The 14,859-nt window shown below is 48.0% G+C and overlaps 1 protein-coding gene across 4 annotated transcripts in view; it reads right to left on the bottom strand.

Annotated features, from left to right (window-relative positions):
* GRIK4 (glutamate ionotropic receptor kainate type subunit 4) overlaps positions 1 to 14,859 on the bottom strand; it is a 184,051-nt gene that overhangs the window by 25,562 nt on the left and 143,630 nt on the right. For all 4 annotated transcript variants that reach the window (XR_003994261.1, XM_030505324.1, XM_030505323.1 and 1 more), the window contains 3 exons: positions 8,947 to 9,099; positions 7,750 to 7,854; positions 144 to 251 (listed from right to left, as the gene is read on the bottom strand). Coding sequence is in view for 3 of the 4 variants with exons in the window: in XM_030505324.1 (XP_030361184.1) it covers positions 144 to 251; positions 7,750 to 7,854; positions 8,947 to 9,099 (366 nt within the window). In the remaining variant the exon portion in view is untranslated. The remainder of the gene's footprint in view (positions 1 to 143; positions 252 to 7,749; positions 7,855 to 8,946; positions 9,100 to 14,859) is intronic.

Here is a 14,859-nt window from a genome sequence, read left to right as displayed (position 1 = left end):
GTTCTTTATGAAATCAGTGTTCAATGCTGCATGCTGGGGGCCAACAGGGGCAGGAAGAGGGGATGATATTTTAGCTGATTGACAACCCTAAGCATTGGGATGGTGAAGAGCTAATGGGAACTGTAGGTGACCCCCTCACTTACCAGGATGGTGGTGACAATGAGTGTGGTGTTGAACAGACTGTCTGATATGTTGGAGGCAAAGATCCTGTTGTCCATGCTGAGTCCTTCAGAAACGTGCCAGTGGCCAATCTGGAGAGATAAAACAGCACAATAAGGGAATTTACAGGGCGAATTACTATATGCTCCCACCATATGGCTCTGGTGATAGACAACCATCAAAGCTGGCCTGGAAGAGGTGTTTATGAATGCTCCATTAGCTTTACAGTGCACCCCTATAAAGGGCCTGCAGAGAGATTAACACACTGGTACATGGCCCCAGCACACCCCCACCTAAATACAATGCCAAAATCCTGTCCCTGCTCACAGCCTTCGCACATGTCCTTGTGCAGCAGTGGGAAAGCCCTGCACCAGGAACAAGCCGTGTAATGGGCAGTTCATGGCAGCCAAGCAGCCTTCTGCATTGTACCCAGATGCCACCAACACAGGCCCACCTTACCCAGCAGTCCCCACACAGCCAAACCTGCAAGCTCATCCCTCCCAGTGCAGTGCAACTGGTAGTCTCTGCCATCCCTCACACTCACACGTGCACTGTGTGTTAAGGACACAGCTTGGAAGAACTTCAGGAAGCTCTGGAAGTCTGATTTCACAGTGAAAGCCCAAAAATGGGGAGACAGGGTTCCTGCCACCAATTCCTGTCCTGCCTTATGCACTTTGTGTAACTCTGAACAAAGGTTTCACCTGCCTGAAAGCAAGCAAAACCTTCCACTGTCCTCCTGTGAGTGTCACTGTCATTAGCTGATGGCTGCTATAGGCATTGTTTGTTCCTCGGAGGAAAACACCACTTGACAGGGAGTATCACAGCATCACGGCTTCCCCTGCAATCCCAGAGCAGCAGTCAGTGCCAACACAGGGCAGATGCCTTCCAGCCCTGACCAGCAGCTCCACCTTGGTGACAGTTGGTGAAATGAAGCCATGTTCTCAGTGGTGCTGCACCATGACTCATCTCCTCTATCTGCTATAACCGATGCCAACTACTATGATTAAGTGCGTCCAAACTCCTTGACTCAGGCTCATCACACCCGACAGCTCCATGGACAGCTTCACCCATCCAGGCATCAGCATTGCTGCAGCAAACCTGATACCCACCACCAGTGGCACGGACCGGTCCTCCAGTGCTTGGGAGGACATTGTGACTCAGCTGTGACGCAAGGCAACCAACCGCTGCCTTCAGCCAGGGGGAGGAATATTCAACAAAACCTAATTTTAACTTCAAGAGCCTAATCTCCCTCCCTCAGAGCTCTGGGCAGGGAGATCAGCACCTCCAGCAGCTTGTTCTGAGCATGCAAATCAGGCTTTCTCTCTCTTTATGCTTCCTAAAAGAGCCTCGGTTTTTTTCTCATGGATAGACCAGTGGCTGAGGGAGGCCAGCTCTCTCTGAGACCCCTTCTCTCTCCTTATTCTCCTGCAAAGCCTCTCTCCCTCTATCAGGTTCAAACCCTCTGCATGCTGTATTGCTGGCCACAGCCTAAGTCTGCTGACACTACTTAAGAGATTTGCTGCACCCCTAAGAGGTAGAGGGTGACCCCAGTGTGCAGGGGTGTCTTCACAGCTCCTCTGTAGCCATGCTGCCAGAGCAAATCCATTCCCTGTTCCCTTGCACTGACACGAGCTGTCTCGGGCGCTGTTGGTCTCAGGCAGGTTATCCTTTCGCTGTGCCACGGTTGTCAGGGTGGTAGGAACAAATCGATTTCTCTTCCGTCAAAGAGTAATCTTATTATGTTCAAAGAGTTGGGTGGAAGGCGACAGCAGAGCCACCGGCCAGACGGAGGCACTGCCATGGAAATGCATGGGAGGCACGCTGATTTACACCGCCCCAGGATTGACTCCACGCACTCAGTCTCTTTTCTTGGCAGCGCTTTGCCTCTGGCATGACTGATGGCTCGAGGACTTCAGAGTCACTTCCCAGCCAAACACAACCTGAAACTGCAGCCTTTCTGCTGCGCTGTCAGCAGCCTGGATTGGTCTGGACATTGAGGAAAGGGCCAATTCCTTTCTTCTCCTGGCTGTCAGTACAAACCCAGCCCAAACGACAGACAGGCCGTTACAAAAGTTGCCATCTGTGAGGAATCCCAAATCCAGTCCCCTCAGCCCTAGGCATAAGGAGCGGTGGGAAGCTCAAACAGGGCAGCTTATACTCAATGGCTCTGCAGAAGGAAAGCAGGCAGGGAAAGCAAAGGACAGTCATGTGCATGTCCATGTCTGCTCTCCTCCCTGGCTGGAGTTGAGGCACTGGGATGCAGCAGCACAGGCAGAGCTGGCTGAGACCCCAGGAGGGGCTTGTTTACTCTGCAGATAACACAACAGAGATTATTCCTCTGAGCTGTCAGCCCAGCCCCTTCACCACCGTTAATAATGCTCTGCTAAAAGCACCAGCCATGGCAAGGACCTCTGAATGCGTTGGAAGCATTAACCCTCATGGCTCACAACCACCAGGAGAGGCACTGGGGGGTTATTAGCCTTACGTGACAGATGGGAACATGGAGGCACAGTGACAGCATGTCTGGGAGCAGATCTTGAGCATCCTGCTCTCTTGACAGCTTGTTGTGACCTTACTACCACCAAGCTCATAGCACCACAGTTGCGCTGTAGTGCAGGACTCATCTCTAGGAGCAACTGTCCCAAACTGGGAGATTTACCATGCGCTTCATGGCCAGGGAGTCCTTGAAGCACAGGTTTAAGTGGCCTGAGCAGGGTCTGCATCAGTGTGACAGGATGAATTTATCCTGGCTGTATTCCCCAACGCTTTCCTCTTGCTGTGATTGCTAAACAACGGACCCTCTGCAGCAATTGCCTCTCTGAGTGATCAGTCATAAACATTGCCTAATTTTTTTCCCCCAGATTTCACAACCAGAGATTAGTGACAGATTAACTTTAATTTTAACAGCCCTCACTGTTCTCAAATTTGTCCCTCCCCTGCTGGCACACTGAGACTAATTGACTGCCTCCCCCTCTGACAGTGCAGTGGGTTTGACCTTGCTTTTAATACAGCACCAAAGCCAAACACTCTCATGTACTGGGGTACTTCAAGCCCATCCTGGCTTTTCCCAGCTCACCACTGTCCCCCTCACAGTATGATAAAGCCACTAATTGACTCCTCATGCTGTTTGCTTTTTCTGAAGTGTAATGTTTCAGGATGTCTGGGATCATCAGATTTCTTCCTCTCTTGCAAGATGGATGTCAAGGTGATTTTAATCATCTCTATCTACATGTAAAGAGCCTCTGAAAAACAGAAAACACATTCACCTGCAAAATGTGTTAGAAAACAATCAAATGCTCTACATGGACAAGGAAAAGATGATCCTGTTGTTAAGGCTCTGGACTAGGACTTCAGAATTTTTAGGACTCGGGATTTTTTAGTAGCAGATATGATTGGTCTGTATAAATACACCAGGTGGAGGAGGCCCATAGCAAAGAGGTAGAACAGCTTTTGAAGCTAAAATGATAGCACTGGCACAAAAATAAATAGATATAAACCAGCCAGAAATAAGCAGGCTGAAAATTGGAAGAGGGTTTCTAATGATCAGAGGAGTTTCAGTGGTGGCATACCTTTCCCAGAAGAGCAACGAGGGCAACACAGCCACCTTGCTGCAAGCTGGAGCTCCATACCTTTGTGAGAGAGATTATCCAACCTGGTGACAGATGACAGCTTGTGGCTTGGATGGAGAATGTTCCCTCTATGTCCTTACAGGGCCATAAGGAGATCCAGCCCCCTCTGCCTGTCCTGCCATGCAATGCCTGCCAGCATCTCAAGGCAGGAGGTCTGTCTTGTTATATGTCCTTGTCATAGACAGGGAGCAAACAGAGCTCCAATGTGACCCAGCCCAAAAAGCCTCGAGCCCGGAAAACGCAAGGAAGCGCCATTGCTCATAACACTGCTCCATCCCCACGGGCATGCAAGGTGCCTCAATTTAGTTGCTCTGCAAAAGGTGTTATTCTGATCAGTGACACTTAAAAGATTCCTCATCACCAGCAGCTAACACGATGCAAACGGGGCATTCCTGACTCACTCCTTCAATCCTTCAGCTCCCCCGTTCAGACACAGCCACGCTAATGCCTGAGCTTTCAAGTTCCTTCTGGCGTGAGGTGACAAAATACCGCTCAAACTAATGATTTTAATGAAGTCTTCAGCTCGGTGCCCTGCAGGCCTGAATGGCTGCTGGTGGCAGGGAGCGATGACATAGCAAGAGCTCTCTGTAAGCTTCAGAGGCACCACAGGTACTTACCATCCTCGCTCCCCAGCTAAAAATTAAGGTAAAGCCAGCTCTGAATACAGATGTCTTCAAATAGGCAGGGGACCTCCACTACAACAAACCCAGCTACCTTTTGGGCTCTGATTAGCAAGCACTCTCCTAAAGCTAACATTCCTCACCTCTCCTTCCTCCCTGTCTGCAGGAAAAGGCAGGAGTTCAAAACGCTATCATCTCTCATCAAATCTGGAGAACCTTGTCAACACTAACAGGAAAGCCACTGTGCCAGGAGAAGATATAGCTAAGTAGGTACATGGTGCCTTTGCTGGTCTGAAGAGGGAGGAATTTGGGAGTTCTGGGGAGGGAAAAGGGAATAAAACAAACGAAGGAAAGCTCTCAGAGGACACTGCACAGCGGTTGGCACTCCTGAAGGACACTGCTGCCAGCAAGGCAACCAGGCAAAAGCTTCGTCTACAGGAGTTAGCATGGGACACAGAGAGCACCAACTGTACAACCACGAGACACGCACACACCCCGCTGGAGACCACGCAGCAACCCCCGTGATCCTCTATCTCCCCAGACATTGCCTTCAGACAACATGATTGACACCTGACATAGTCCAGGCAGGACTGATGGTGCCATACGCCGGGTTCGTCAGGTCCTGGGGGGCAAAAGATACTTGACCCTTGGCAGGATCTTTCCCTGAACTCTTGCTGAGGGTTACAGCTAAAGAGAAACAAGTCCCATGGAGGCTGATTAGCCGCTTCTAAGTTAAAAAGGTTTGATGTGATGAGGACTGTGGATGGTCTCAGAGCTATCGGCTGGTAACTCATCTGCATGTCATCAACATAGCGATTAGACACCCCCATCACTCCCACTGCTCTGTCTTGGGACACCAGCAGAGCCTTGAGCTAAAAGGCAACTAATTGGCTGTACCAAGGACCAGGCAAGAGCCAGGGGTCACAGGCAGAGCTGAGGACAATGTGCCCATGGTGGGGCTCCAGCCCTGTCAGCAGCGTTCCCTGCCTCCCCTCTGAACAGATGCCTTCCCTTGGGCCATGTAAATCACAGCCTCTCTTTATTCCCTTCTATTAAGCTGCCAAACCTTAGCTCCTGGTTTACTGCACATAACCGCACTGAAACCGGAGGGGTGTGCTGAAGTGTTTTTTAAAGGGGCAAAGAAAGGCAGAAAATAAAAAGATGACATTTCCAAACTCAGTCCTTGTCAGATCTATGGATCACCAGCACATTAATGAGCCCATGCTTTATTGCACATCCTATGAACAGAGAGCAGCTCTCATATGGCTGTGGAAAAATTTCCACTAGTTAAGCTAAATCAGGAAAAGACACGTTTGGTGCGTTACATAAATGTATTAAAAATTGGATGTCAAAAAGCCCTGTCTCTCCTTGCCCAAAAGTAACAGCAAGTTAGAAAATCTAAGTGCCTCTAATTTGTTTGCTGGCTGGATCAGCTTCCAAATGCACTGAATTCTGTATCAACGCTGATGAGCTGGAAGTCCCTGTGGCTTCGATAGATGGAAGGAGAAAGAAAGAGAGAGAGGGTAAGAGAGAAATGGGCAGAGAGCGTGAGCTTGATTAAAACTAAGGAGGGAATAGAAGTGTTTCAAAAAAGACCCTGAGCAAATGAGTTAATATCATAACCCTTGGGAACGAAACTGTCTCCAGGATGTGAATGTCTGTTCCTTACCCTGGTCCCCTCATAGCTGGTTTAATTAAATGATTTCTTGCAATTTATTTAGTCATTTTTATTACAAGAAGCCAGGCTGGTGAGAAGAAAATAACCATCTATGGCACAGCAGAGTGGCCTTTGGCTTCCCTTTGTGGTGGCAAAGAGGGGCCTGCCTGGGTTTCAGAGCTCTGTCCAGGGACTTCTTTCCCAGTTGGGCACATCATAATGAACTTGCAGCCGCTTGGGGCCCTAACACCCCTCCTGACATCACTATCAGTCAGACAAGCCCCCTGGGTACCTCTGAAACATAAAGCTGTTCATTTACCGAGCTGTTGCAACAGGTCTGAAAAGGTTTTCTCTTGTCAGACTGGGTTTGGGGAGCAGAGCCGAGACTTGTGTCTCAGGGCACATTAGGCTGCAGTCTCTGTGAAGCTCTGGGAGAAGCACTGCTACAAGAGGACATGTGTGTTTAACGTGAACACCCTGCCACATTTAAACACATCAAAAACATAGCTGTCATATGAATCTTACAGCATTTGCTTGCTTTGCTCCAGTTGAGTGCGTGCTGTTATTAATGCAGATGGGCTTGGATCTGTCACTTTTGCTCAGAGTATGATGGGTTTGGGAAATGATTAAAAGGGCATTGGTGCTATCTTACTGTGGGGAAAATGCCATCCTGATCCCCTGCTCACTCAGCTAAAGGCAGCATCAAAGCTGAGCTGTCACTTGGCAGGTAAGAACTGGCAGGCAACATCCTTGCCAAGGCTACAATTCGCTTCTGCCAGACCAGGAGAGATTTCCTAATGCCAAAATGCTGTCGGTGTGGGGTAAGATACAACAGCTTTTGTTCTCTGTCAGCATGTGGGAGAAGTGGCAATCTCTGAGAAAAGGGCAGGTGTGGAACTGGCAGCAGGGAAATAAAACAGATGAAAACCCTTTTCCTGGGACTTCCGTTTCTTTCCTGAATGAGGTTCTTATTTACGAGTAAAAGCCCAATTTCTTGGACTTGTGTGATGCTATCTCACCAGTTTGATATCTGTGGCTCCACAAGGTTATTCTTAACCTTAGCTGGAGCCAGAAAGTATTCCTTGGACAGAAAAAAGTTAATAAGCAGAAAAAGGACCAATGCTGTAAGGAATTTATGAGCACTGAGACAAAATCAAATGAGAGTCTGTGCTAAGCAAACCCATTACAGAGGAACACGCATCATAAACCAAGAGGTAAATTATCTCACACTTCCTCCTGCACGCTGGGGAGAGATGGTTGGGAGCTCCTGACATGGGACTGCCCCCTTCACTTTCCTTCCCAGAAACAGTTGTTTGGAAAGGTTCATAGTACCCTTTATTGCCCGTTTAATGGCAAATTCTCTCATTTTTCCTTATTCAAATAATTCTGGGTATGTGTGTCTCCACAAACTTAAGAACTAAAGTGCCTTGAGTGTGAGCTTCTATCTGGTACACACTTTCTGCTGTGAATTATCTCCTGCACAGAAGAGTTACTGTGACAGGACAGATATTGGCTCGAAAATCACCACCTCAGGGGCCTGATGCATGAAGACAAATCTGAATTCTATCAAGCCACATTCTCGATGAAGTGAAACATGGTTTGTTTGCCAACCCAGGCCCAGAGAGAGCTGCTGTAACATCCACACACCGAGCTATACACAGACCATCCCCCGGGCAGCTCTTACCTGCCGGAAGCCGCTGCGTGTGTGCTGCAGGATCTTCAGGGCATAGTTGGATCGCTGGCCTTTGCTGTTGAATTCGATGTGGCCGGTGAGACCTTCCAATTCTACCTGTCCAAGAGAGAATGAGTTACAGCGCCCATCGAGGCGGCTCACCCCACCGCCTGCAGCAGAGACAGAGCAGGCAGTCACTTGCCCCATGTACCAGCCATCCACCCTCCTAACACCTACAGCAATGCAACCCTCGTGTCTCAATCCTAATTGCTTTTGGAGTCTGGCAAGGGTAGCAGAGAGATGGAGGGGAGCAGGAGCATCAGCAGCATAAGGTACAGGGCTCCCCAAATCTCTTTGCTTTGGAACAATCAGTTCACAGCATCAGGATGGCATTTAACACAAGAACACGTTGCAACAGAGCCCGGATGAGTGTCTAGCCTCACTGTGCAGATCGACCACCTCCTGCTTGCTGCTGGAGCACCTCTTCACTAACAAGAGCAAGATACAGAGCCGAGGGAAGCTGGAGGCTTTAGTTGTTTTGGACTAAGGATGAGATTTGAAGCAGAGTTCATGGGCATGGACCAGAGGGGTGCAAGGATAAAGTTCAGCTGAGCTTTCCTTTGGAGGAAAGAAATGTCTCATTAAATTTCCTCCTCTCATGACATTTCAGTTGCATCCCAAACAGACTCAGGAAACACGCTCCTTCTGCATGGTCCAGCTAAGCTCCAAGGAACGACATTGAGAAACTCCAACAATTTCAGAAGGCTGAAATATCATTATCTGTTCTTGTGACAGGACTAGGCTTGATCAGCTCCAGCAACCACACTTTTGGGTTCAAAGGAGCCCAAACCCCATTACAGAGAAACTCACATCATACCACTGAGCTCTGAGCAATTGTACCGTGTAACCTTATATCAATCCAAGTTCACTCAAAACAGAGCTCAAATAACTTCGAAACATCTATGCTTTGCAAAAACCCTCATTGAATTCCAGTTTTTCTGCAGCAAAACCTGGAAAATGGCACGTTTCATGTCGTTCCAAGGCCAGTGACAAACCAGCCCTCAGATCTCTCTTTTCATTCCCAGAGCTATCTTCAAACAGACCGGCACTGCGCTTGAGAACTGTGCCAACACCAGTGTGTACATGGTCTTTCCTTCTGGTAGTGATGAGCACTAGCTCCTGACACACCAAACGTCAGTCCCTTCTCACCATTCTCAGGTAGTTCATCAGGCTGGTGCCGTGCTGCCAGATCTGGGCAGACCCACAGGACAGGGGCTTCACCCCGATCTCCTGGCTCCGGTTCAGCTCCTGCACGGCAGTCACCACAGCATACACAGCATCGAACAACAGGGCAGAAGAGAGCTGTGGGCAAAGGGAAGGAAAGAAATTGAGATGGGAAAACATAAATCAAGCCTCCCACTGCACCTTCAGGACCTTGTAGCTCCACCCACAATCTCCTCTAGGAACAGAAAGGGACAAAATGCTTGTCCTCTCGTACGAGGACAGCAAGCGCTGCTTGCCCATCATTCTGCTCCAGAAACACCCTGAACCCCCTTTGCACCCATCTGAGGACAAAGAGAACAAAAGCCATGGTATCCCTGAACTGCTGTGCCTGTGTGGGCATCATTGGGACAAGAATAATCCATTTGCCAGTCCCACTCCCAGTCTATTATATTTCTCCTTCTCTTCTTGCTTGCTTCCTTGCCCTTTCTGTCTCTGCTTGCTTGTTCCTCAGCCTTTCTTCCATCACTACACCACCTTTCTATCTCTACTTGTACCTATCCCTTCCCATTCTTTTCTATCTCAGTTTCCTCAAGCAACTAACCCTCCCCCTAATCAAGGCGTGTTTTCTGCTGCTTTGGTGACCACTGATCAAACTGCTGGCCAGGGGGAACACTGAGAGTGTCAGGTTTATGAAGTTCATGAATAGGCAGCTGGACAGAATAAAGATTCTAGGCCTGCATCTACAGAAGGAAAGATGACAGTGCTGCTTCAGCCTTCATTAGGCACCAAAGAGTCCTCCTCTGACCCCTGCTTTGAAAGGCAGATCCACAAGAAATGAGATTTTGCTAGATTTACTTCTTAGGCAACAGACGCCTGGCTTTCAGACCCTGTAGAGACCATCTAGTCCTTTGAAACAGCCTCCAGTTTCCTGCTGTCTGTTACCTGCTCTGTAATGACTCTGCTGAAGGGATGCTCAGAATCACAGAGTTCATTCCCTCTCCATCTCATTTTTGCTTTGTTTGCCTTCAGTCAGATTTCTTTGTCCATCAAGCCTCACAAGCTGTGTTTTTCGCCCATGCACAACTGTTTTGATGTTTTTGATCTAGTTACTAATCAGCCATTTGCTCTCTCATGTTCACTGTTGTGACTAAGATTTCACTTCTAATTATTGTCACCTCCAGACTTTGCTGGAATTAAGTCATTGCAGCTCATTACTATCAAGGCTACATTTTCCAAGAGCATCCTCTTACCATCCCAGCTCCTGGCAATAGGTTCAATCTCTAGCCTGGGGCTCCTTTCCCCCGCCTTTCCCTGTTTGTGAGTTGCAGCTCTTCAGTGGTATCGGTGTCTTCTATTCCTCCCAAAGCCTGATTAGGTTTATTCACTTCTGCCAGTGGCCCTGAAGGAACAATCTCACCCAGTTCATTCACCCCAATGAACTTTTGGCTTTGATTGCGTTACTTATTTGAACAGAGTGAGCCAGACGTAACCCTGCTTGATCTTACTCAAGTAGTGGTAAGACCTCATTGACCACAATGGCCCAGGATTAGGCAGCTAACAAGCAGCGTGAAGCCTTGAAATGTGCAAACTGCGTGAGTTAATAGGCATGATTCCAGCCAAATGCCAGCAAAACCCCAAACACCAACTCTAAAGGCATCAGTAACCTTTCACTTTTTCAACCCTGGTATAGACTTGCATTTGCTCTATCACATTCTTCCTACATGTAGCATTTTAGTCTGTTTTACAGAAATGGCATTTGGGGGACTCCTCAGTGAGCACTGAACAACTTGGCTGGCATCTGCCAATCTTGCATCTGACCTGTCTCCCATGCAACAGGCAGCACCTTTGGTCATGTATGTCAAAAACTTGCTGCTCATAACAAGGATTGACTGGCTCCAGAGCTATGAAGTTTTATCACAGCTATTTTGCAGGAGGTAAACCCGTAAAACCAGAAGAGCTGAGCAGCCTGAGGACACACAATGGCTTAATGGCAGAGTGGGAACCCAGTGCCCCAGTTTGGGCATCCTGTTTCTTATCCTGCTTCAGCTGTGAAACACTACAGGTCCCCTTGCAACAGGAAAAACCACTCTCCTGCACTTCTTCCCTACTTCCACAGGTAAGTCTGCTAAGGTTTTTTGTTTACTATTCACATCTGCCCTAAACATTCCCCTCCTGGGAAACGTTTCCCTGAGCTTCTTAAAGGAGCTGATTTATTCTTCTCCCTACCTTTCTTTTTTACCTTTAATACAGGTTCTTTTTCTAATAGGACCTTTTCAGCTTGTCCTGTCTTCAGGCCCTGCTCCATGAAGCTCTTCAGCATATACTTAAAGCGTGGGCTGAATCCCATTCAGCTTACAGGATACCATACACAATTAGCAATTGCTTTCCTGAATCAGGAACCATGTTAATATCGGTTGGCCAAACAACACTGTTATGAGAGCAAATGCAATCCCTGTGACCCCAAAGTTTCATCATCTCATACCAAATGAGAACATTGGCCCAGCATTTTTAATTGTCTCCTGTTGGGTTTTCATTTCCATTTGCCATGAGCAGTTAATGATCTTGTATTAGCTGGTGAGCAAGAGACTTGTATATCTTAGTGAAGCATTTGACATTATTGATTAGAATATTTTACTCCTTAGTGTTAAACGATTTGTTAGGATTTCTGGCAGCCCTCTTATGATTTCAAACAGTATAGGGATTAGGGAGAGGGTTGTAATACACAGGATCAAGTTCTCTGGGTTGGGAATGGGAATCACTCCCACAACCTCAGCATACTTCTTTCCTTTCTTAAAGAAAAATCACAACTTCCCTCAGAAGCACCACATTTCCATTCCTAATGCTGCTTATCATTTTTGCCAGCCATTCCCTGCCCCATTAGGCTCAAAACCAGGCTTCTATACCAGCTTCTCAGTTCTGTGGGCCCTGAACAAGACACCTGGATGCATGGGAGCCTGGCAGCACAGCAACATGCAAGACAGACCCATGCACCTACCTTGATTCCCCCTTCAATATCTCTTGAACAGCCACCAGGACTCAGACCTCGGGAGAAGGTTCATTCCCTCCTCTTTCCCCTGGTATCAAAATCCCCTAAGGCTCTCCATATCTTCCCATGGTCACTGGTGTGGGATCATCCTGCTCCACTGCCACCTGCAACCCCATCACAAGTGCGGCCTCTCTCCCATTTGTCTCTCATCTCAACCCAATGCAGCATTTGCTCTGTTGCCCTGCACCACCCACCTAATGGCCATCTACCTCTGCCACTATTCACTCAGTAACTCACATAAATCATATTCAACACAGCAAGGTAACTTGGGATGCAGGCTGTGTGGAGGAAACCATTCACAATTGGATAGCATTGGAGTGCAGCAGCTCAGAAGAGGTCTCTCTGGCTTTTGTAGGTAGGCAAGCGTCTTATCACAAGGTTAACTGGGGTTAACAAGGTGAACACAAGCTCACTGCTTCCAGCTATCTCCTGCAGCCCAGAAAGTTCAGATGAGGACTGGGGCATTTTAACCACATGGTCTCTTGTGTTTTGGGGCCATAACCTTCAGCAGAGGAGTGGAGAGAGGGCTGGAGGCAACACCTTTTTAACTGCTTCTGTGCAGATTGAGCAAATGGATCTGTCACTGCTCTTGTGCACATTGTTCTTCATGTCACCTATAAAATCTCTCACTACTTTTATGTTCTCATTTTAAACCACAGCTTTGTCACACTGTCACAAAAAGCCAATTTGCCTGTTAACAGATTGATTCTCTTCCTTGTGTGCATGGTCTGATTTGCACAGGTCCCTGCTGGGTTTGTGCCATCTCTGCTATGTAAGAGCTCTGTGACAGGCTGCATGTGAAAGACTTGGTAAGATCAGCAGTGGTCCTCCACTCAAAGATTCATGGGTCTCGAGAGACTTCTCTCTATCCTTTAAGCCTATTTCTTGACAATGAATGTTGCTGATAAAAACTGCCAACTGATGGATGCCTCATCAGAACAAGGCTCCAGCAAAGGGAGCAGATGGTGGGCTGGGCAGACAGGCTTGCTGCTCCGTTCCCCTCGGTCAGCTGCACAGAGAGAGGCTGTACCCAAGAGCTAAGGAGGTATAACTGTGGTACAACAGTGGCACAAAGCCCTGGGAACAACTCACCAACTGGAAAGGGTCAAGAAACCCATCTCCGGCCCCTGCACACATCAGCTGGCAGGACCATTCTGACCAGTGTCTGTAAGACAACCAATGCGATCAGATGCCCTGCACCAGCAGGGGTGGTGCCTGAGCTCTACCTGGGTAAACTACACCAAATCTGCCCCTCTTTAAACTAACAGCAGGTATGACATGGTGAATTGGAAGATCCCACTTTATATTGATGGAAATCTCCCATGTAAAGGCCATGTTTAAAAGTAAACTGATCTCCAGGGAAACATGAACAGGTTTGGCTAGCCTCGGTTTTGCCATGCGGGGTTTTTGTCCCTGTCTTCCTGAAATGTTATCATCTGTATCTTTGCCCCCAAACATAACACAGAGAATTGAAACCATTAAAATCCTGTGAAATACTTTACAATCTGGATTTTATTCAATGACATAAACACTTAATTACAAACATCTGTTTTAGCCTAAATTCTAATTACCTAATCTAGCCATCTGTAATTTGAATGATTTTCTCTGATTTCCTTTCTTTGCAGTGTGATTAATGAGAATAGCATTAGAGCAAGCAGCTCCCTCCTCCTTCCTCAGATGCTTTCTCCGCTTTAGCAAGAAAGCCCTGGGATTTTGCAGCTCACAGGAAACCTCCCTCCTGTCACTTCCAGCTGTTGAGCTTCCTTTTTTCCTTTTACTATGAGCTATCCCACAAGATATCTGCTTCCCAGGACTAAAAGTGGATGTTCTTACACAGGGAGACACGACCTGCCAGATTTCCAACAGCAGAGACAGTGCATGGGAAAATGGTACTGGATTTCCCTTGCAGCACAGGAGAGGAAACACATATTCCCTTGCCTGGGAATATTTCACTTCACCTCTGATCCGTATCTTCAACACCCAGGGCAATGCCCCTTTCTCATTACCTGGGACACGGCATATTGGTGATGGGGCTTTGCCACAAACACGGAGTGAACCTTCACATCATCAGAAAGACATCACCTTTTGGTTAAGACCCTACACTAGGGTTGAGGAGAACTGAACCCGTTGTGCTGTAGGTGGCCTGGCTCTGAGATAATGGGAAAAGTCACTTCTATGACTCAATTCCCCATTTATACAACAAGGATTACAGTCCCTCCCAAGCAGCTGAGCACCAGTAGCACAAGGGGAGCTACGCAGCACAGCCAAGAGCAGCCACACAGCAGCGCTTGGGAAGCCACTACAGCCCCCAGGCAAGTCCCCTAATGACAGCAGGGCTGGAAGCGTTTAGATCAGGGCAACGCAGCGTGGCCAAGCCCCCTGCCTCCAGCCATGTCCTCCCTGGCCCAGGAGGAAGCCTGTTGTATGGCTGATTACGCTTTATGAATGACTGAGAGGAGCATCCAGCTGACTTAATATTACACTGATGGGTGATTTAGGCTCAGACTCACAAACCAGACAGCTCCATTCAGCTCTGAACTGCTCCACTCTTACAGAAAAGTGCTGCAATGGGGCATACTCCTGCATCCTTCCACCTAATTTCGCTGGCTGTTCAAGACAACACAGGGTAAGTAGGCACAATGAGATCAGTTATTCCCCCATCGCTCCAGCTCCTACTGTCTTCTGTTTGTACTAATAAAAGGAAATTTATTTTTAATGACTCCAAACAGTCCCTGCAACTGTCATCCAAATAGGAGGCTTCCTGGTAGCAACCCTATAGAGATTTAGCAGGGCAGACAGCAAGCTCACTGCAGTCATGTCTGCACAGCAGGGCTGGGAGGAGGGAAAGCAGG

Source organism: Strigops habroptila, chromosome 17 (genome assembly GCF_004027225.2).
Source record: "Strigops habroptila isolate Jane chromosome 17, bStrHab1.2.pri, whole genome shotgun sequence".
In the NCBI taxonomy this organism is placed as follows: domain Eukaryota; kingdom Metazoa; phylum Chordata; class Aves; order Psittaciformes; family Psittacidae; genus Strigops; species Strigops habroptila.
The sequence above is the reverse complement of the archived record's forward strand: the minus strand, read 5'-3'. Positions and strand labels throughout refer to the sequence as shown.